Source organism: Pipistrellus hanaki (genome assembly GCF_964339955.1).
Source record: "Pipistrellus hanaki genome assembly, chromosome: X".
NCBI classification, from domain to species: domain Eukaryota; kingdom Metazoa; phylum Chordata; class Mammalia; order Chiroptera; family Vespertilionidae; genus Pipistrellus; species Pipistrellus hanaki.
The window spans coordinates 98278376-98302574 of record NC_140524.1 but is presented as its reverse complement, the minus strand read 5'-3'; the positions used below and the strand labels follow the sequence as shown (position 1 = coordinate 98302574).

General features: G+C 40.3%; 1 protein-coding gene across 1 annotated transcript in view; it reads left to right on the top strand.

The window, feature by feature from the left end:
- CA5B (carbonic anhydrase 5B) overlaps positions 1 to 23775 on the top strand; it is a 36229-nt gene extending 12454 nt beyond the window's left edge. Inside the window, exons 3-8 of the mRNA XM_084869895.1 lie at positions 9013 to 9210; positions 15119 to 15237; positions 16240 to 16335; positions 17169 to 17231; positions 18186 to 18341; positions 21163 to 23775. Coding sequence (XP_084726021.1) covers positions 9013 to 9210; positions 15119 to 15237; positions 16240 to 16335; positions 17169 to 17231; positions 18186 to 18341; positions 21163 to 21342 — 812 coding nt within the window. The 3' untranslated portion in view covers positions 21343 to 23775. The remainder of the gene's footprint in view (positions 1 to 9012; positions 9211 to 15118; positions 15238 to 16239; positions 16336 to 17168; positions 17232 to 18185; positions 18342 to 21162) is intronic.
- The last annotated feature ends 424 nt before the right edge of the window (positions 23776 to 24199 follow it).

The following is a 24199-nucleotide window of genomic DNA, read 5'->3' as shown; positions in this document are numbered from 1 at the left end:
AGCATAGGTAAGAAATGAATGCTTGTAAATTAGGAATGATAATCTAGCTAAAGCCAAGGACTTGAAACTGCTCCACAAATATATTTTTATTGAAAGTATATTTTATTTCCTCTCACATTGACCATGTTCTCAATAAAATAAACTGTTATAATGCCTTTCTGGCTGCTGGGTGTGGCTTCCTACCACCAGGCCCACATCCTACCCAGACTGGCTTATTCTCAACACTGGCACTTTGAGGCTTAAAGTGGAAAAAAAAATATTTATCTAGGCAATAAAGTTTTACTTTTTTAACAGAAAGTTGAAAAGTATAAGTCCCTAACGCTAGCTAGTAGTTAAATAAAGTGAACCACAAAAATGAGCTATGTAAGCAATTCCATCTTTTCTAATAATCACACTTAAAAATGAACGAATAGCCTGAACCGGTTTGGCTCAGTGGATAGAGCGTATGCCTGCAGACTCAGGGGTCCTGGGTTCAATTCCGGTCAAGGGCATGTACCTTGGTTTCAGCCACATCCCCAGTGGGGGGTGTGCAGGAGGCAGCTGATTGATGTTTCTCTCTCATCGATGTTTCTAGCTCTCCCTCTCCCTGCCTCTCTGTAAAAAATCAATAAAAAATATTTTTTTAAAAATGAATGAATAGTATGTCAATTGCATCTCAATAAAACTGGGGGAGGTAAATTTTGTTCATTTTTATAATTCTACTAATATGGAAAATATAGATGAATTATAGTATATAAGTGAAATAAATATGACTAATATATTTTATTTAATGTAATATATCCAAAATATTATCACTTTAAAGTAAGATGAATATAAGGGTTATAAATGAAATATTTTGCTTTTGTTTGAAATATATTTGCAAACAATATAAGTCTTCAAGGTCCCTCAAAAGTTACATTTATAGCACATTTCAATTTCAACTAGTCACCCTGGGTGCATGGGTACCATGTTGGACAGTGCAGGTTCGGAGAGCAGTTGCCTAGGAATAACAGTAGATGAGAGGATGCTTAGTGTAATGTGCAGCAGTCAGGGAAGGGGTTTGAACTGACCTTGAGGGCCAGTAGGATTTTCACAGCTGAGAAAAAAACCAGGCCGTTGTGATCATGTGGATGCAGGAGGTGTTCTGGGTATAGCTGCTTGCCTGGTTGAAGAGACTATGGGTGAGAGGTAAGGCTAGAGCGTTGGTATCAACTTGTTTGGTTTTCCCTATCTGTAAGGTAAGCATTAAGTGCCTCTTTTGTGCCTGGTACCAAGTTCAGCCCTGGGCCTGCAGCAAAAGTACAGGATCCAGGCCCTACGGCTTAGAGTTGACACAGGCCCCTTGAGCAGATAAAGTAAAGGCACATGCGTGAGACATGGTTAGGTGCTAAGTGGTGTGAGGGTGAATGCAGGGCGAGTTCAGCAAAGAAAGGTCAGAGTGGTTGGAGAAAATGTCAAGACTGGAGTTTGGGAAGATGGAGTAGAGGAGAGTGAGAGAGGAGGCAAAGCAACCAAGAACATGGTATGAAGTCTGGGCTACATAGACTGGAACTAGGCTGGTGGTCATGGGTGAGGCAAGAAAGAGGTAAACCTAAAATATTCTGAAAAAATAATGTGGCTGAAATCAGTTTGGCTCAGTGGATAGAGCGTCAGCCTGCGGACTGAGAGGTCAGGGGGTTCTATTCCGGTCAAGGGCATGTACCTTGGTTGCGGGCACATCCCCAGTAGGAGGTGTGCAAGAGGCAGCTGATCCATGATTCTCTCTCATCGATGTTTCTAACAATCCCTCTCCTTTCCTCTCTGTAAAAAAATCAATAAAATATATTAAAAATATATTAATAATAATGTGTTCAGTAGGGTAACCTATTTATCTATCTATCCACACACACATATATATATATATGCCTAATATGCAAATTGTCTGTATGGAAGTTTGATTGGGAGACTGATCACTCATTATAACAGGCACTGATCACCAGGGGCATCACAGAATGAAGGAAGGCCCGGCCTGGCAGCTGACAGCCGGGGAAGGGAGGCCCCAGCCAGCAGCCAGAAGGAAGGCCCTGCCTGGCAGCTGGAAGGACCTGATAGGTCCTGATCGCTGAATAGGCTTAAGGATCCTACCTGTGCATGAATTTCATGCACCGGGCCTCTAGTATGAAATATAGATTAAAAAAAAAAAAAAGATCCAAAACTGGTTTGGCTCAGTGGATAGAGTGTCGGCCTGTGGACTGAAAGGTCCCAGGTTCAATTCCGGTCAGGGACATGTGCATTGGTTGCGGGCACATCCCCAGTAGCTGAGGGGATGCAGGAGGCAGCTGGTCGATGTTTCTTTCTCATCAATGTTTCTGGCCCTCTATCCCTCTCCCTTCCACTCTGTGAAAAATCAATAAAATATATATTTTTTAAAAGAATGAGACCTCCCAGTTATGTTCTTCATTATATTCCTTCATCCACAACTGATAGAAAGCCAGCTGAGTTCTGATTTGCAGAGCAGCAGGGGAAGCACATAACACTTGTATGTGTAAGGGAAGACAAATTATTTTCATTCTACCCTTCTGAATTATTGTCTCCTGCCCCAATAAAGGAGAAACTAATCAAAGGAAAACAAACAGAATTTTAATAACATGTATACCAGGCCAAAAGGGGGGAGGGGAGGGAGTTTGAGGAACAAGTTAACATATAATGTGGATTTATAAAAAGCATCAGTTGTCTTGTACATTTTGATAAGCAGCAGCAACAGCTTCATTTGTGACACAGTTTGTGGCATTGGGGAGAAAAGTATTCTGTGATTGAAGTGAATTATGTTATAAATGCATAGAAAAGAAAAAATATAAAAAACATATTTTCTTAAAAAAAAATAACATGGATACCTCCTGTATACATAGGAGAGACCCAGGAAAACCGAGTAATTCCCTGAAACAGCCCAACAGACCACATTGCCCAGACCAAACACTCTCAGTAGTCCTCACAAACTCTTAGTATTCATAGTCTAAACTAGAAGCCCAATGCACAAAATTAGTGCAAGGGGCTCGGCCCTCGCAGCCACCATGGCTCACCTTGGCCAGCCCTTGCAACCCCGGCTTCATCCAGAAGGTCATCCGGAAGGACATTTGGCTATCCGGTCTAATTAGCATATTTCACTTTTATTATTATAGATGTCCCCTTGCTGTAGTTGTCTCTTCATATACTGCTATGGATAAGCCCCTGTAGTGCCCCTCAGTGAGAACAAATGAGATGATATCCTGACTCAGTTTACATCACTCATATCGAAACAACTCCATTCTTAGATCAGAACAATTTCACTCTTAAAAACAACTTTAATTTTTGTCATGAACAGATTTTAAATCACACAAAACTGATATACAATAAGTGTGAATTCTCAAGTCTCCAGCCACAAGTCTGAATATCTCAGAGGTATTTCTAGAAGTTTAAAAACATCACACAATCAAATGCAGTTGTTTATCCCAACAATAGCAGTTCAATACTAAAATTAAAAGGTGTATATCAGATAAGGCACTACAAGACAACAAAAAAGGAGGAAGATATGGCTCCTACCTGCAAGGAATTTGCATTCTAATCCAATTATAATATGAGTATATTATACCAATTCATATACATTTTCCATTTTAGATTCCTGAAACAGAAAGTTCTTGTTTTTCACAAGTTCTTTTCTATTAACCGAGAAACCCACAACATTGATTTCAGACCTCTCTACAGGTGAGAGCACTGCATTATATGAAAAAATAGAAAGAAGAAGAAGAATACTTTGAGTTTGTCTTTGCTTTCAGCTCTACACCAAGATTTCTCTACTTGGGCATTGTTGAAATCCAGGGTCTGATAATCTATGCATTGTGTGATGTTTAGCTGCATCCTAAGCGTCTGCCCACTAGATGTCAGTAGCACCCTCCTCCAGTCACAACAATGAAAAATGTCTCTACTAGACACTGACACATATCCCCTGGGGGCAGAATTACTCTGAGAACTACTGGCCTAGAAATTGCCAGGGGAGCTTTATGTCTGTACTGCTGGGGTACATTTACCCAAAACGACAAGGTTAAGATCTTGCACTCCCAGCTTTGGACAGCTACCTCAGAAAAAAGAATGTTTCCTATGTAAGAGTAAATCACAGGCAAATGTCTGTTTTTTTGTTTTTGTTTGTTGTTGTTTTTTTTAATGAAAAGAAGAATGTCAGGGACCCTGCCATGCACAAGGATATATGACTGTATAGCAATAGCAGCTGCCTTGTCAAATCCTTAGACTCATTCATAGCAGTGAGGTGAGGTGCAGAGGGTCATTAGTGATGATTCCCTGTTGGTCTTGGTTTTACCCACCTATGGTGCTTCTAAAGGGCAGAGAACTATAACACCCAAATTATATACGTGAGTTCAATCCATCGTGCATGGATGTCTCAAAAGGTCTGTCTGTGTTATCAGGAAGCCTGGGGAGATTTTTCAGGGACTTGCCACAAAGACTGTTCCAAACTAAAGGGGTTCATTTGCCTACATACATCAAAGCCCAATAAAACACCAGCACGAGTTTGCAACAAAGAAAGTAAAGGTTTATGTAAGAAAATGGCACCAAGTTTGGAGACACAGGTGAGCTAATGCTCAAAGACCTGGCTCCCCAATGGCCTCTATGAGGGCAGATTATATACGGGAATAATTATTAATCATTGTGACTCAGGGAGTTGAGGTCATGGGCTCTACTGATTATTTGGGGCCAGTGGTGATGTCAGCTGTGGTGTCATTCTGTCCAGTTTTGTGAGGGTAAAGATGATGTGCTTTCATGGGCCTGGGACTGACATACAACTGAGGCCAAGATGTTATCTTCAGTTTGAAACTGATCCCTTGATCAACAGACCTGAGGTTTTGTTCCTAAGACCTTATGATGCTAACCAGAACTTGATGTCCTAAGGCAGTGATCAACAAGCTGCGGCTCGCGAGCCACATGTGGCTCTTTGGCCCCTTGAGTGTGGCTCTTCCACAAAATACCACGTGTGGGCGTGCACATACAGTGAGATTAAAACTTCGTGGCCCATGCACAGAAGTTGGTTTTTGGCTCTCAAAATAAATTTCAATTGATGTACTGTTGATATTTGGTTCTGTTGACTAATGAGTTTGCCGACCACTGTCCTAAGGACTTTGTGATTAAGGGAGTGGACATGCAGTATGCCGTGCTACTATTGACTGGACAAAGCTACCCTGTTTCCCCGAAAATAAGACAGTGTCTTATATGAATTTTTGCTCCCAAAGATGCGCTAGGTCTTATTCTCAGGGAATGTCTTATTTTTCCATGAAGAAGAATATGGTACACATTTATTGTTAAATGAAAATAAAGGAAATTTATTACCTGTATACGGTACGGTAGTACGGTAGTTGTCAACACAAACCAGACAAACTGTGAATCCTACAGTATCAAGAATTTACTCATTTATTCAATGACAATCATGTCATCATCTTCTGGAACATCATCATAACAATCCAATTCCTAAATTTCCTGGTGAATTTCTTGTGACTCCATTTCTTTCAGAATCAGTGGACCAAATCTCTCATGTTTAGCCTAGGGAAGGGGGGCGCCTTATTTTCGGGGGATGCCTATGTTTCACTCAGAAGGAAACCTGTAAGTAGGTCTTATTTTCGGAGGATGCCTTATTTTTGGGGAAACACAGTAGCTTGAATTAAGGGTGAAAGTCATATTAAAGAAATGAAGTTCCTGGGCAATTACAAGACCTGGTTCTTGAATTTTTGGTAGAAAAATTAGCATCCGTGATGTTATCAGTGCCCACGTGGGACAAAATGTGTCTGTACACTTAATATTATAAACAGAACTCCAGGAACCTTAGCAATGGTAATATTCCACCCAGGATTTGCATAATGGCTTCGTAATCTTCAAATCTAGCTTACATAAGAGGTGACATTAGCATACACACATATAATCCCTCCAATGGGATTTCTCTCTCTCTCTCTGGTTCTCTTTGGTTCTTCTCTGCTGTGATTCAAGAAGTATTTGAGACTGTCCTTAAGGCCTTAAATATCTCCATTTCCCCCATTTTCCTTTCTTCTGGCTGATATGACAGTGTAGGGGAGGACAAATAATTCTTGCTCTATCCTTCTAGGTTCTGGACTGAGACCCAACCCCCTCCAATGATAAAAGACAGATTAACAAGAGAAAAAACAAACAGAAGTTTAATAACATGGATACCGCCTGTATATATGGGAGAGACTCAAGAAAACTGAATAACTCCCCCAAAAGGCCCAAGCCACCACCTTAAATACAGTCTTCAGCTAAAGACAAAGGATTTGGGGGCAGGGCTCTAGTATGGGAGGTTATCAGGAAAAGCACAGGAAACAAGAGTAAGGTTGTTATATAGATTTCAGTCAGTGCCTTCTCCATTGATGAGAGTCTACAGATTTAGACTCTCCTGGTACAGAGAGGGAGACATCCTTATAAATGGAGGCTCCCTTATAAATATAAACGTTTCTTACAAGAGGCTAACTGCTTTTTCAGACCTTCTCGTGTGTCAGCTGTTTCTTTAAAAATTCAGCCTAAAATAATTCTTGTGCCAAAGAGATATTGGGGTGACTCACTCTGCTCTCCATCAACAGGGCCTCTAAACCCTGAACATATTATATGTCTCAAACTAAGAAGAAATTACTCCTTGTCTTCTCACAATCACCAGTATCTTTCTTAACTTTTCCAAAACCCTAGAGCAGTGGTTCTCAACCTTTCTAATGCCTTGACCCTTTAATACAGTTCCTCATGTTGTGGTGACCCCCAACCATAAAATTATTTTTGTTGCTACTTCATATCTGTAATTTTGCTACTGTTATGAATCATAATGTAAATATATGTTTTCTTTTTCTATATATCTCATTGATTTTTTTACAGAGAGGAAGAGAGAGGGATAGATAGTTAGAAACATCGATGAGAGAGAAACATTGACCAGCTGCCTCCTGCACACCCCCCACCGGGGATGTGCCTGCAAACAAGGTACAAGCCCTTGACCGGAATCGAACCCTGGACCTTTCAATCTGCAGGCCGACGCTCTATCCACTGAGCCAAACGGGTTTCGGCTAAATATGTTTTCTGATGGTCTTAGGTGACCCTGCTAGAGGTTCTCAACCTGTGGGTCGTGGCATTAGAAAGGTTGAAAATCACTGGTATAAAGACTAGCTGGCTGCTTGCCTTAACCTTGAAGCATTTACAGTTTTAGCTTTGGCTTTCTTTCCTTTCCTTTCCTTTGCTCTCCTTTCCTTTCCTTTCCTTCCTTTCTCTCCTTTCTTCCCTCCCTTCCTCTCTCCCTCCCTTGCTTTTTTCCTTCCTCCCATCCTTCACTGCTTCCTTGCTTTTTCTTTCCTTCTTGCCTTTCATCCATCCTTCCTTCCTTCATTTATATAAGATTTTTCTTTTAAAAATATATTTTTATTGATTTTAGAGAGAGATGAAGAGAGAAACATCAATGATGACAAAGAATCATGGATTGGCTGCTTCCTGAATGCCCCACACTGTGGATCCAGCTCACAACGCAGGCATGTGCCCTTGACCAGAATAGAAACCGGGACCTTCAGTCCCCAGGCCAATGCTCTGTCCACTGAGCCACACCATCCAGGGCAATACTTCACCTCTTGAAGACCTGCCTGCTCTGGCCCTTTAAGAAGACTACTGTCACAGGCCTGCAGACCAGCCCTGGGAGCCATGGAAACATGAGAACGTTTGGTTTCCTTGTTTCTGTTACTGCTTGGCAGTGGCCACCATTTGTACCTCTGAGACGTCCTCCTCTGCCTTTTTGTATTGCTTGGGTAACCATTGTGCTTTATTTTTCCCACAGGTTGAGAACTGCTGCTGTAGAGCAGTTGACTGAACATTTGCTTTCCAAAATTTTTTCTCCTCTTTCCCCATTTACTTGGTTAAATATGTGTGTTATTGAAAATTACATTAATATAATCCTGTGTTTAAAACTAGTTTAGCAGTCTGTTCTCTATATCTATGAGCCTGCTTCTATTTTGTAAGAAAAACAAAAACAAAAAAAACAACAACTCATAGACATAGATAACAATATGGTGATTACCAGAGGGAAAGAGGTGTGTGTGTGGGGGGGTGGGTAGAAGAGGGTAAAGGGGGATAAAAATGGTGACCGTGATGAAAGGAGACTTGACTTTGGGTAGTGAATATATAATACAATATGCAGATAATCCTATATAATAAAAGCTTAATATGCAACTTGACCAAATGGCAGAACTATTGGTAGAGCCACTGGTCACTAAAGCACTGACCACCAGGGGGCAGATGGTCAATGCAGGAGCTGTCCCCAGCCTGCAGGCCCCAGGCCAGCCAAGGTGGGTGCCAGCAGGGGCCTCTGAAGTCCCTGCTGGTTACCCTGCAGAGGTAGACGATCGGCAGCAGTGGGGGCAGGACTGGCAAGCAGACGGCACCAGGCCAGCCAAGGAGGTGCCCCTGGGGGGACTCCCCTGATCACCCTGCTAGTCACCCCACAGATTGGCCCTTATTGGTGGCCAGGCCAACGGACTCTACACATGCATGAATTTTGTGCATCGGGCCTCTAGTGTACTATAAAACTGTACACCTGAAACCTATGTAATTTTATTAATCAATGTCACCTCAATAAATTCAATAGAAATTTAAAAATACAAGTAAAATGGGCATAGCCCTTAAAAAAAAACCACTTAGTTTAGCAGGTAGAGCCCAGGAAATTATCGATTCTAATCTCCATGCATTTTTCGTGTTATCATAAGACTATGTTGCACTTCGTTTAAGTGGAATTAGAAGGTGCGCTGAGAGGCTGCAGTTTGACAAGACACCAGAGGCTGCTCCTCTGCAAAGGGCTCTCTGACCTGCCCATGTCCATGTCCATGTCTTCTGCTTTCATCAGTCCATGAAGCTCCTAAACGGCTAAGTCCTGAGACTTCTTGTTTCCATTAGCGTCAACAGGATCTCCACAAAGAGAACCGCCTGACGTGTGATCCCAGATAAGGGACATCCTGATGGCAGTCCCCATGTGCTTTCTCCTAGTACACCCTCTCTGGGAAAGAATGGACCTGGCCCCGGGGGGCGAGCGCCAGTCGCCCATCAACATCCGGTGGAGGGATAGTGTCTACGATCCTGACTTAAAACCACTCACCATCTCTTATGACCCGACCACCTGCCTACACCTCTGGAATAATGGATACTCTTTCCTTGTGGAATTTGAAGATTCTACAGATAAATCAGGTGAGAGCCAGACTGGTAGTGTCACCTGGAGTTAAAGGCAGTTTCAAATGGGGACAGGCTGTATCACACTGGCTCCATGGAAGCACGACCCCTTTTGTTAGCAATGATGGCACACATTGGACTTACTTTGTCAATGTAAGTTTTTATGCATATTTTCTTCTAGTATAGGTAGTATTTTTATTACTAAATAAACCTATTTCTAAGTATAGATTTATAACTGATATAGAAGATAGGGTGTGAAATTAAAAGCTGTGTCCAAAATTTATTTTGTAGGGTTTATGAATATGTAATAATTTCCTCTACTTGTTGACTTTACAAGACACCTTTATGTCAATAGTAACACTATTTAATTAGATTTAACTGATTAGGTTTTAATGCCTCTGAAATGGTGAAAATAATATTCATGTGTGCATGAGGTTTTAGTCTTAACAACTAGCTAAAGTTAGTAGTATATTAGAAAAATGGAAACTCACAGTCTGTTAATTTTGTTAGTTAAGCAATGTTACCTAAAAGAAACACACTTTTATTTTTTTTATTTTTAATGTGTTTTTATTGATTTTTTTTTTTTTTAGAGAGAGGAGGAGAGAGAGAAACATCAATGAGAGAGACACATCAGTCAGCTGCCTCCTGCATCCCCCTACTAGGATTGAGCCCTCAACCTGGGCCTGGGCCCTGACTGGAAATTAAACTGGTGACTTCTTGGTTCATGGGTCAACACTCAACCACTAAGCCACACCGGCCAGACAAAAAGCACAGTTTTAACAGATTTTAAAATTAAAACATTATATTGCACTTGAATCTTTTTTTTCTCTTAGTCAGATATAAATTAATCTGAATGATTTCAAAGTTTCCCTGAAACTTTAGAGTGTGATGAATTCTATACAGGTTTCGTTTTTCTTTTCCTTTCCAAGCCCAATTTGATGGTATCATATAGTCCAAATTACATTGAAATAATTATTTGAAATAGCGTGTCTTTTTAAAGAGAGGTTATCAACCTGTGGCAATTTTGCCACCTATTTTTTCCCAGGGACTGTAGGCATTTGTCGTCATAACTGGAGGGTGGTGGTGTGACTGACATCTAGTGGGTCGAGGCCAGCAATGCTGCTAAATATCCTATAATGGGCAGGATAGCATTCATGAAGGGTTTTCCAGCTTCAAATATCAATAGAGCTGAGATAGAGAAATCCTAATTTAAAGAAAATTAATTTCCTCTTCTGAATATGAAGAAATGAGTCTGTGAAACTTCATAAATGAAGTAAAAGCGTAACGTAAAACATACAGTGTTCACTCCTGTGTTTATCCCGGCTCTAGGATTCTCAACCGTACCTTGGGTTTCCTTGCCTTTTTCTAGGGATGCTCTGATACCTAGACATGGCCCTCTGACCAACTCAAACAGACTGATCCTGCAATGGGCTCATCTCTCTCTGGTTCTCTTCCCTCTGCCATACTTCTTTGCTGTGATTCAGAAAGTATTCTAGTCTGTCCTGAAGGGCTTAAGTGTCTCTATGTTGTACCCCACTTTTTCTTTCTCCCCCATGGTATTACATGATCCCAAACCCTAAATATCTTAATTACATTTCTCAAGCTAGAAACTACTCCTTTTCTCCAGATTCATCAGTGTCTTCCTTCTTACATTTAGAGTATGCCACCTCAACTGGGAGATTATAATATATTGACCTCCTAGTTCAAGGGCCAATGCTCAACCATTGAGCCACGCTGGCTGGGCTTTTTGTTTTATTTTTCAATCATGCTTTTTCTCATTTGAACAATAGTCCCAAGAATTTTCATCCACCTATTTGCATGGGCAATCTTATATGGGAAAAAATATTTTCCTCATAATAGCTCTCTAAATACCTACCAACACAGCAAACTGAGTCATTCCTTCCCTAGTGAGTCAGTTTCACACTTTTTTTACAAAATGCAAGAAAGTTTGTAAGGAGGTGGCTAATTTTCCACTTGTTTTGTCAGGAAGGACTAAAATAGGTAACTTCTTTTCATTGTGCTTTAATAATTATTTTCTTTCAGATATCATTAATCTTTAATAAGTGCCTAACTCTATCTCTTTTCCACATTTCAGTGACTACCTCCTATCTCCTGCTTATTCTTCACTGCTCTTTCTCCATGCTGTTTCCAAATAATCAATAACATTCAAAGAGGAAGAAAGAATGAATGAACATAAAAAATAAAGAAAATTAAAAGAAAGCAAAGACATCCTAGAAAGGAAGGAAGGCGTGAAACAACTCTAATTCTAGAAAATAAAGGATCTAATCAATACTAATGTCTATAAATTTCCCAGGAAAAAAAACGTAGGAAATGCTGCCACAGTGTGATTTACAAAGAAATGAGGATAAAGTGTGCAAGGGACCAAGCTGGGGAAGGTATGTGACAAAAACAAAATATACCAAACCTTATGGGATGCAGCAAAAGCAGTGCTTAGAGAGAAATTTATAAATGAAAATGCCTGGATTGGGGAAGAAATTTCTCAAATTAATAACCTACTCATGTCCCTTAAGAAACTAGAGAGAGGATAACAAACTAAACCTAAAGTAAACCGAAAGGTCATGATAAAGAGCAGAAATCAGTGAAATCAGAAGTTGGTTTTTTGGAAAGTTCAACAATTGACAAATGTTTGGCTAGGTAGACCAACGGAGAAAAATAAGGGAAGGCTCAAATGACTAAACTCAGGAATGAAAGAGGGGATACCACATCACGATCAGCCTTACAGAAATCAAAAGGGTAAGAGAAGGGTTGTAAGTGTTTTATACCACTGTCCTCTGCTGAATATTGTTTTGCTGGGCTCCCCAGAATAGAACAGTTATTGATTTTAATGAGTACATATGAGGGATGCAAAATATTGTGGGAAAAGGCACTGAATTATATCTATACCGAGTCCTGTAAAAGATTCCTATAAATTATCACCTTCACTGAAATTACTCTCGTCAGCAATATCAGGCATTAAAGAGCAAGAGTTGAGTTCGGTTGTTCTCCTAAGGATGCTTCCTGCCCCATCGGGCTTCACTTACTTGACACTTTCAGGAGCATCACCAATGAATCTAAGTTCTCCTTCCGTATTTGTGGTCCTACATCTACTTTTTTGGAAAAACAAAATAGTAGTTCTTAGTAAATTTGCAGAGTGGTGGAGCCATTATTACAATCCCATTTTAGAGCATTTCCATCGCCCCAAAAAGTTTCCTGCCCATTCTGTATTTCCTTTTATTTGTATGGGGCTTGTGTATTATCTTCTCTTCACCATCCCTTTCTCTGTTACCTCCCTCACGTCTACTTTGGGGAGGAAGGGGCAGGAAAAGATTAACCAAAAAACTTTTATACATATATGTACAATATAACTCAATGGATACAGACAATAGTATGGAAGTCCTGGGAGGGGTGGGGTAGAGAGAGTCAATGGGGGAGGGGAGGAGACATCTGTAATATTTTAAACAACAAAGATAAATTTTCTAAAAAGCAATAGAAGGGAGTGAACATTACATAGGCTGCTTACCTGACACTGTGCTAGGTGTTTTATATTTCCTATCTAATTTTTACATGTTTAATCTCTTCTCAGAGCACAGAAAGAACGAAATATCAACAACCTCAAATAAATAAGTATATCATTGATATATATTATGACTGCTCTGCTTTCTAATTCACTAACTTCTGTGCCCATTTTCTGCCCCATTTCTTGCCAACTGTACTTGCCCTTCTCATCCACACATCTGCCCTGCCCGACTTCACCATTTGCCTTGCTCTTGTTGAGGTTACAAGTGATGTTTCAACTAACGAACACTTTACAGTCTATTTTTTTTAGTTCCTGTTTTCATTGAGGATCTCCTAAGTGTCAGGCACTGTGCCAGGTGCTCATAATAGAAAGAGGAAGAGGGGATGGCTTTGCCTTTAAGGAGCTACAGTGTGGTGGGGAGACAGAACTGGTGGGACCATCTAAAGGGGGCGACCATGTCTCCAGTCCAGCCTACTGTCATCCAGTAAAAGCATGTGCCCAACATGGTCAGGACATCTCATTTTCAAGTTCAGTTGAAAGCGTGGATTTTTATGTGAAATCATCCAGCTTTAAATGTTGGCAAGGGATGTAAAAATGTCTTTAGTATTATGTGGGTGACTCCAAACACACCTGAAGACCAGTTCTGCTCTGCTCCCTCGAAGCCACCCATTGGTGACATCTCCTCTCTGCCTTGCTCATTGTCTTTGGAGAAGACACACACCGTAAGTATCCAGGAAGTTTTCCCAGTGTGTTTCTGGGGATAGGAGAGAAAAGCTCACCGTCTCCTCTGCCCTGGTCACTAAACTCGGGACCAGAACGTCAATTGAATTAAAAAGATTAGGTTAATTATTTGCCAAAGTCATGCTCACAATATGGAGATGGCACAGAAAAATAAGAATTTTGAGGAGATGTTTTATTTTTATACTAGAGGCCTAGTGCACAAATTTGTGCAAGAGTAGGCCTTCCTTCCCCCGGCTGCTGGCATCAGCTTCCCTCTGGCACCCGGGACCCGGGCTTCCCTTGCAGCCCCGGCTTCATTCAGAAGATCATCCGGAAGAGTCTGGAAAGGACATCCAGTCTAATTAGCATATTACGCTTTCATTATTATAGATCAGTACACTTTAGTACCATCTTCCTATTAATTTAGTGAAGCATGTGGTATTATTCTCTTCAACTTCCCTGCACCCAAAGAAGTTATAGGTGTCTTTGCTCACAAAACTTATTTTTAAAGAGGAAGTTAGGTAAAATATTTTCAAAAGCCAGTACAATATATAGAAGACCATTGTATGACATATCTAGTGTATTTGGTTCTTGGGATCACTGTACTCAATCATTTGTGTATATAAAATTCAACAAATGATGCGATAAATGCTAAAGATCATTACAATAGATGAGATGGATGGTTTTCATGTTGTTGTGTTAGTTTAACCATGAACAGATATCTGCAAGGTCTCATTAGGTGGAAGAAATGAGGAAATAAAATGATTTAGCAAATTCAAACAAAAGAAGAAAATTAGCACCACCCAAAAACTGAGGAAGAGTGACTTGAAAAAATCACACCCAAATATTTTGCGTATACTGTAATGTATTGATTTCATGAGTTTCAGAAAACATTAGTCTAAATAAAAGGTATTTATCCAACACGGTGAACCTAGTGGTGAAGTGTGTGGATGACTCACATTGTTCACTCTGTCCAAAGGGAGATGGATGATAGTTCTTTTTTAATATATTTTATTGAATTTTTACAGAGAGGAAGGGAGAGGGATAGAGAGCTAGAAACATAGATGAGAGAGAAACATCAATCAGCCGCCTCCTGCACACCCCCCACAGGGGATGTGCCCACAACCAAGGTACATGCACTTGACCAGAATCGAATCTGGGACCCTTCAGTTTGCAGGCTGATGCTCTACCCACTGAGCAAAACCAGTATGGGCATAATTTTTAACTTGCAAATTTCCCATTCTATTTCAATGAAAGGGAAGGGTATCTAGAAAAACTGAAAAACCAAGTATCAGTGCATAAAAAATAAATAGAATATCTTTTGTCCCCATATTTCAGTTTTAGGAGATTGGGTTGGATATATATGCTAAGAGAAATATACATTTTACTGTACCCACAAAAAAACTGGGCACAGTAAATGTAGAACATGAAAAATAAGTCAACAATTGGCCTTTAACAATTGTATATAGCTTGGACTGTAGTTAAGTCTCAGTGTCATTCAGAGTGCAGATCTCCCCCTTCGACATGTATGAACTGCATGGAAATTAAGTTTAGAAGCACTTGTATTCAACACACTGTGTTCCACTTAAGACAGTTCATAAAGGAGTTTCGCCCACAGATTCGGCCTTCCCCTCCATCTTCCACGGGGTGCAAAACTGTGCCCTAAAAGTGTTGGATGTGTCATTTCAGTGATCAAGGGGGGACCCCTGGAAGACAACTATCGACTGAAGCAGTTCCATTTTCACTGGGGGGCCATCGATGCCTGGGGCTCTGAGCATACGGTGGACAGCAAATGTTACCCAGCAGAGGTACGTTGAGAAGTTCAAGAATAGTGTCAACTGCGGAGGGGTGGGGATAGTTCTGAGTTTCCGGTTTGAAGAAATTCTCAGGAAGAATCAGGTGATTCCTATAAATCTAAGTAGCTCTCTCAGGGGCATATTAGATTATTCCCAATTATTACGTGTAAAATGATAATTGCCCTCATCTCAAATAATATAGCTTAGATCAACCTTAAGATTACAAAATGGACTTCTTTCAGAATTCTAAGCTAAATTCAAATCAGTCTAGAGTAAAAAGCTAGGCAACAGTGCAGGACTACCACATCTAATTAATCCAAGTGAGAGATGGTGGGAACCTAAATGAAGAAATAGACAAAAAGATTGAGATTTAACAAGCATTTCTAACCTAAGAGCAACAGCACTTGAGGCAGGTCCTCTTTGGAAAGGAAGGTAAGCATGACCTTGAGGGTCTTACTTGGGAGTCTGGGTAATGAAGCATTCATGAATGATGGATGAGGAATCATTTGTAGTGGAATATAGAGAGCACATAAGCACATAGAATTTCTTCTAACAATTTCCCCGCTAATTTAGTTTTGTGTTAGCTTTAAAAGAAACATATTTTAACTGGTTCTCACTCAAAGAAATGTCTTCAACTCCTATCTCATTCCCATAAGGAGAATCTATTTCTCTCAAGATAAGCATCTCTCCTGTATATGCAAATGGTTTTGGGATATGAGTGTTTCATGCAAATCAGGGTGAGAATGGACAAATGTTGCTCCCTCACTGAAATGTTACTGACTCTGCTATTTATTTTTTTTCCTTTATTTTCCTCCTCAAATAAATGTCTCTGGTCCAAATTAATTTCTGCTGTTGCATACATTTCTTCTTGTTCTTTTTTTTTTTTTTGATTCTGTATGCTTTTTCCAGTGGCTTTATTATGAGTGAGGAAACATGTTAAAATATGTTGAATAAGGCTATTTTTGATCGATCCTATGTGGTCATGTGTCAAACCAACTTTTAATGGTGTTTCAGCTGCACCTGGTGCACTGGAATTCAGTCAAATTTGAAAACTTTGAGGATGCAGTACTGGAAGAAAATGGTTTGGCTGTGATAGGAGTATTTTTAAAGGTAAGAAAAAGTTACCAACTTTAATTGATGTGTAGTATTCTAGGATGAAAAGACAGAACATTGCATGCCTAAGTTCTAAGAATATTGGGATAAAAATAAACAATGGTTAAAATACAAGATTATTATGAATGTACTAGAGGCCTGGTGCACGAAATTCGTGCACTCAGAGGGGGAGTTCCTCAGCCCAGACTGCACCCTCTCAGTCTGGGAGCTCTCAGGGGATGCAGAGGAAGTGGGCCTAAGCCATCAGTCAGACATCCATGGAGGGGGGAGAAGCTCCCACCACTGCTGCTGTGCTTCTGGCTGAGCAGCACTTCCCCTGTGGGAAGCACACTGACCACCAGGGGACAGCTCCTGCATTGAGCATCTGCCCTCTGGTGGAAAGGGCATGTCATAGTGACTGGCTGTTCTGCTGTTCGGTCAATTTGCATATTAGCCTTTTATTATATAGGATTTTAAATGGTGTAAAAATGCACGCTCCAATAGAGTAGTCAAAAGCCACATGTGGCAACAGCACTAGAACTGTGGTTACTTTGACTGTGGAACAGTTTTTAATTTTAATGAATTTAAATTTCAGACCTTATAAATGAAGGGGCACCTTTGCCTGCAGGCATGCTGATCCTGTCAGCAAACAGCCTGCTCTTTTGTTCTGTTCTAATTTAATTCAGTGATATTTATAATATTCTAAATTACCAGTTTAAGTATAGTTTAAGTAGTATGGTTGGTTTGCTTTTATGTACTCACCAGGTGGTTAATTTTAATTCACATTCTGTTGTAATTTCAAAAGTGAGATGCCAATTATTTTTAATATTTCCTCATTGCCTTTTCTTTAGCTAGGGAGAAATCATAAAGAGCTACAAAAATTGGTGGATACGTTACCATCAATTAAGCATAAGGTAATATTGTTTTTTTCCAAAAGCACTTGTAATATATTTATGTTGAAGTCTCAGGGTGGAAATACTAACAAAGCCCTTTGAATTAGGAAATGTAATTAATTTCAGTGTAATTCAGATTCTCTTTGAAAGTTTCCTAGACAACAGCTTGGCTTATGGTGCTGGTGTGTTGAGAGCACCCCTGGCCCTCAGGGTACAGAAGGGATTTCCTTGGTGGGTGCTGGCCACTGGTGTTGCTGCCATGCCCTGAGCCTTCGAGGACTTGGGAACATGATGGGCCCCCCCCTCTGCTCCTGCCACCTGCTCCCTCTCAGTCCTTGTGGACACACGTAGAGCCGCCTTCTTGACTCGAGCTACCCTCCCTCATGCAGGAAGCAGAGAAAAGTTGGACAGAAGCTTGGCTTGTCCACCTCTAAATAACAATTACCATCTCCTTCAGGATGGAGACCTTTGTCCAGCCCCAAGACCAGCTGTTCAATATTCAGAATCCCAAACGGGCTGCTCCCTGGATGTCCCTATGTTGTTCTCTTCCTCTTTCCCTCCCCATCCCCCCCCCCCTTGCCTTCCTTCTTCTTTCTCACTCCCTTTAGAGTCTAGGATCCTGGCTCCTCCTAATTTGCACTGCATTTTAGAAAGGATACCATTAATCTCTTGAAAAAGGAAGCCTCCTTATTTGTGCACCAGCCACCACCTAATGCCCCCAAGAATTCAGAGGAGACCACCTGCTGGGAACTCACTAGAATGGAGGGAGCAGACGGGTTCTGCTGTGCTCCCACTGAGGAGTGTCAGAAATAGAGCTGATTGCAGGCATGGGGGTGACTCAGTCCAGGCCCGAAGGAGCTCCTCTGGACCACGGCTGGTCCGCAGACACTCCTAGAGTTGTTGCCTTGTCACCTGTTTCCAGAGTGGTTGTCATCACCCTGAAATGATAGTTTGGTGACCCTTCCTCTTGGCCAGGATACCATAGTGGAATTTGGGTCGTTCGACCCTGCCTGCCTGATGCCCACCTGCCCGGACTACTGGACCTACTCAGGATCCCTGACTACCCCACCGCTCTCCGAGTCCGTCACCTGGATCATTAAGAAGCAGCCGGTAGAGGTTGATCATGACCAGGTACATTCTTTCCATGTTTCTGTATAGGAAATTCTAGTTTTCCTCTTCAAATCAAGCCGGGGCTCAAACTTTGGGATCCGTTTTTAACTTATAATGCTTATACATTTTTATGAAAACTAGAGGCCTGATGCACAAAGATTCGTGAAAAAATGGGCCTTCCTTCCCCTGGCTGCTGGCATTGCCTTCGCTCTGGCCAGAGCCGCCTTTCTGCCTTCCCACGCTACTCTGAGGCCCAGAGCTTCTGGAGTGGTGCAGAATGCCTGCATCATCGGCATGGTCATGATGCAAGCATCCCACCTGCCCCTGGCAGCAGGGTGGCTGTGTATGCAAATTAAACCACAATCTTGGTTGGGTTGATTTGCATACTCACTCCTGATTGGCTGGTGGGCGCTGTGAAGGTACAGTCGATTAGCATGTTACCTTTTTATTAGGTAGATGTGCTAACTTTTTATCTAATTTAAATATGAATTAGGAAATGCTTCAAATTAACCAGAAAGAGAAGTTAAAACTTAGGAAATAGCCTAGCCAGTATTGCCCAGTAGTTGAGTGTCAACCTATGCATCCAGAGATCACTGGTTCAATTCCCAATCAGGGCACATACCCATGTTGTAGGCTCAATCACCAAAGAAGGACATGTAGGAGGCAACTAATTAATGATTCTCTCTCATCATTGATGTTTTTCTCTCTCTCTCCCTCTACCCTCCTCTCTGAAATCAATAAAAAATATATTAAAAGAAAGAAAAGAGAACATCTTAAACAAATAAATATACAAAAGGGTAACTTCTACTGGGTTTTCAGAGTTTCTCTGTGTCTGCACTTTAATAAAAATAATCAGCTCAAAATAATCCTTATGCCAAAGGCATATTTTGGAATCACAAATTCTGCTCCCCTTTATCTCCAAATGGAGGAAGCTTTTCTAATTATATGTCAAAACCAGAAGTCATAAAGAAAGCAACTAGTGAATTAAGACTGTATTTTTTTTAAATTCTGTGTGATGAAATCCATTAAAAACCAATGGCAAAATACAGATCTTGCCCATAAGCCTGGGCTTTGTGGCCTATACGTTTAACCTGCTACTATCCTTCATATTTAAAAATTGACATGACACTGAAAAATAAATAAATAAAATAAAGAAACCATTCGGTCAATGTCCTATATGGAGGTCTTTGGAAATAAAATTTCAACAGAAAACAAAAAGATAGAGCTGTCATCTATAATCCTAGTCACTTATAACCTAACCACTCAGTGTTAATCATTGTTTGGAAAAATCCTTCAGCTTTCTTATCTGTATAGATATTTGTAGTTTTTTTTTTGTTGTTGTTGTTTTTTTCTTTCTTTTTTTTTTTTTTTTTTTTTAACAAGATGGAATCATTCCGTATGAACCATTTTGCTGCTCTTTTCACTCTGTGATGTGTGGAATACTTTGTAGATAATAATCATTATCTTCGGTATTATTTTTAATGGCTTTGTACCAATCCATTTTATAGATCTAATGGTGTCTGGGCTATTTCTAATCTTTTCAATTTGTAAAAAACAAAACAAAACAAAACAAAACAGAATAACCTTAGTTACTTGGACATATTTCTACTTAATGAGGGCATATTGAGGGTATACGTGTAATTTGTAAGTAGGGTAACTGTTTGGTGCTTGCCTCTGGTCCCAATCCTACCTCTGCAACTCCACTATGCCCCAGGTTGTCCTTCAAGCTGTATTGCACCTGACAGAATAATGAGAAAGGTTGTGGATAGGTTTTCCGGCTGGCTTGAAGTTGAGTCCACCCCATAGTTACCCAGAAAGCCAAGGTGCTACTGATTCATGCTATTGCCACACTCACGAACCCTTAGTTTGGGGTTGCTCCTTTTGTGCTGAGCTGCTGTGTCTAATACATTGGCCACTAGCCCCATGTGGCCATTTAAATTTAAATATGGATCCATTAAAGTGAAGATTAAATTAAAACATCACTTCCTTAGTCACACTGGCCACAGTACAAGTGCCTGGAAGCTATCTATGATTTCTGTCTACCCTAATGGACTGCAGAGGACCTTGCCATGGTCTCAGAAAGTTCTATTGGACAGTGTGAGCAAGGAGCATCCCAGTGTCCAGGGGTGGTAAGCAATCAAGGATACATTGTGTTAACAATTCAGTTAAAATTTGAAGGAAAAACAAAACAAAAAACAACAATCAACAGACTACAAAAACATTTTTGGTGCTGTTACTCTATGTACCAGGCCTTTCCTTTTTCATTCAGTGAGCTGCTGTTTTAACTATTTCAAGATGAGGTTCCTGGAATCAAAGATGAAGTAACTTATTCTTGGCAAATGGCCAATATGTGGGGGACAGGGCCTTGGACCTATAGTCCTTGGGTTCCAAGTGCCCGGCTGGTTTCTTTTTCTTTTCTTAAAAATATATTTTATTGATTTTTTTACAGAGAGGAAGAGAGAGGGATAGAGTGTTAGAAACATTGATGAAAGAGAAACATCAATCAGCTGCCTCCTGCACACCCCTACAACTGAGGTACATGCCTGCAACCAAGGTACATGCCCTTGACCGGAATCAAACTTGGGACCCTTCAGTCCCCAGGTTGAAGCTCTATCCACTGAGCAAACTGGTCAGGGGCCAGCTGGTTTCACCACCTGCTGCTGCTCTCCTCTCCACACATCTTCCTCCCTGTCCAATGCTGAAGGCCTTCCTACCCAGCATAAGTTCTGCTGTGTCCCATTGTAGAGGAATGTTTCAGAGTCATAAAAATGAAAGTAATTTATTAATGCGGTGAAGCTGTTTTTCCATTTAAATTATTTATGCTTCCTGTTTCTATTTCTAGCTTGAGCAATTTCGGACCCTCCTTTTCACTTCCGAGGGGGAGAAAGAGAAAAGAATGGTGGACAACTTCCGCCCCCTGCAGCCCCTCATGAACCGCACTGTCCGCTCATCCTTCCGTCATGATTACATCCTCAACATACAAGCAAAATCCAAGCCATCGACCAGCCAAGCTAGCCCCTAAGACGCCCATATGTAGGTGGTGTTTTGCTTTAATACATAATAGGTTTTCCAAAACTGTTAATTAAGACTATTCTAAACACCTGCATTTAATACTAAGCATAGAGGTGCATTTTTTGGTATTGGTAGTGCTCCTTCAGTCTTTTATTGATAACGATGTTTATCACTGAAGTAGCAACAAGAAACACAAGTTGGCTTTTAGAATGTCTTTTAATGTCTGACATTTTTGAGCTGTCTTTTTATATCATCAGTTAGTGGTTATATACAGTTGTAAGTAGGGATGGCCATCAAAATATTGAACCACTGGTAAGGCACAAACTGGTACTTGCTGGCTGAACATTGGCCATGATTTTAGGTACATTTTATTTCAAAACATGGATGAATTTTCTTTTTTAAGGCCTTCTCACTGAGCATACTTGCTCTGATCTTTAATTAACTTACAAGTACAGGATTTGCTTGCTTTCTTACTGTCAATTTATGATACAGAAAAAATATTTTGTAATCCTAGGAAGACAAAGATTTACCGATATCTGAAAATCTTTTTGCATTTCTGAAGATCAGATATTTTACTTAAAGGCCTGGTCATATAGAAAGCATATGCAGTGTAGAACATTTTAAAGAAAATGCTTGAAGTGCCTCGAACTTAGAATTCTTTCATGACATATTTATGGAAGTATTTTTCAAATGACTAGTAATATAATCTATAGTTTATAATATTTTGCATTATTTGTACACTGTTTCATAGACTACGATAATATTTTCCACAACGACAAAACAATCTTAGCTTCCTTTTAAAGCTGTCTGGACTTTATTTATTTCCTTAGTTGATGTTCTGGGCAAGACAGATGATCAAAATAAATCTCCCAGCTTAAACAGTGGCATAGAAAACTTTTGCTACCGTACTGGGGGAGAAACTTGTCAGCCAGGCCAAACTCTAGGTAATTCTACATATTCCATGGAATCCATGCCACTGTTGTCCTTGCTTGTAAATATCTTGGGATGTTTCTAAAGGCCAATAAGCCTGTGTTCAGACTCAATATTGCATTCATTAGTAGTTTTTCTTTCATGAATATGCTAGTCATCTGGTCTGCAAGATAGAGTTGGATAAATATGCTTAACACTACTGAACCATACACTGAAAAAAGTTAAGATGATAACTTTTATGCTATGTGTATTATTAATAAAAAATCAATAGTAATTCAGTAGGAAGAAAAGATAGAATCGAAGTTTTATATGGAAACTTAGGGGGCTATATCTGCCCTAAAGAAGGTTGGAAGGGGCAGTGAAGGCATTCTGGGAAAGGGAAGCAAGCATACTTTGGGAAATGAATATACTTCTTAAAAAGATAAATGAGGGGGGGCGGTGTGTTTACCTCAATTGATCTGTTTCAAACCATAGTTGTATTCGAAAGGGTAAACACCCAAGATATGCATTATTCCTCTCACTCAAGCTTCCCTCCTAGGCCTCTTGCAAACTCTTAATGCAAAATTCTATTGCTGTGAGTCTCCCAACTTGGAGCCAGAAGCAATGTATCGAACACCTGATTGCCCTTATATCTTAGAGGTACAAAGGGTGTCCAGTTGACCCTGGAACTGCATTTGAAATGCGTGGGTCCACTTACACGTAATTTTTTTTTTCAATAAATACCTATAGTACTGGAAATATCTTCTCTTCCTTATGATTGCCTTAACATTTTCTTTTCTCTCATTTACTGTATTGAAAGAATGCAGTATATAATATACAAAATATGTATTAATCAATGGTTTGCTATCAGCTAGGCTTCTAGTCAACAGTAGGCTATTAGTAGTTAAGTTTTGGGGGAGTCAGAAGTTATACACAGATTTTGACTGTACAAGGATGACAGTGCTCCAAGCCCTGCATTGTTGAAGGGTTAACTATACAGGGTGGGGCAAGAATAGGTTTATAGTTGTCTGCATGGAACATAATGCAATAATTAATAAATTTAAATATAAGATAAACTCAGTGTTTTGCATCCTAACAACTGTAAACCTACTTTTGCCCAGCTCTGTGTTTATAGGGTGTTTCTCCATTTACAACTCCTGATTTACTTACACCTCTTGTTCTGGTGTAATTATTAACAGAACCCTATTCGCTCTCAGCCAAGTTCTGTATGTATGTTTGCATAATACATGTTTGGTCACCTTCTCTGAGGTTATGGAAACTGCGCTGGGGTGTGGTTTCATGCATGCCTTGGTTATCTGCCCCCCAAAAGAGATAACAGAGATTCCCTGGCTACTGAGACACCCTATCAGGAAACATGTTATGTATTTTATGTCTCCGAAAGTGTTTTACTGGTACCTTCCAAGCACCGAAGGGGGTAAGATCTGTCAAAGGGCTTGAGAAAGAATTTTGTATTTGAATTGCTGCTCATCTTCATTAAATGATGCTAGATTAATAAAGCCATCTTTGTAATATTAATATTTGTTGAATGAGCTTTTATTTCTATTAGTTGTTTTGAGTATAGAATGTGTCTGTAAAATCTGTGAGATATCCTACCATGTAGATCAGAAAGTGAATGGAAAACTCAGAAGGATTTTACTAGTGAAGCAAAGCAAGAATGGAAATAACCACCTGTTCTTCCCCCCCCTCCCCCCCCCCGCCCCAGCTCACCTGTTTCTACGAAACCAGGGCATGATCTGCTGACATCACCAATGGGGCAAGCTGCCAGCCCCTTTCCCCTTTCCCAGTGCTACGGGGGGTAGGGCAGTGGTCGGCAAACTCATTAGTCCACAGAGCCAAATATCAACAGTACGATTGAAATTTCTTTTGAGAGCCAAAGTTTTTAAACTTAAGCTTCTTCTAATGCCACTTCTTCAAAATAGACTCACCCAGGCCGTGGT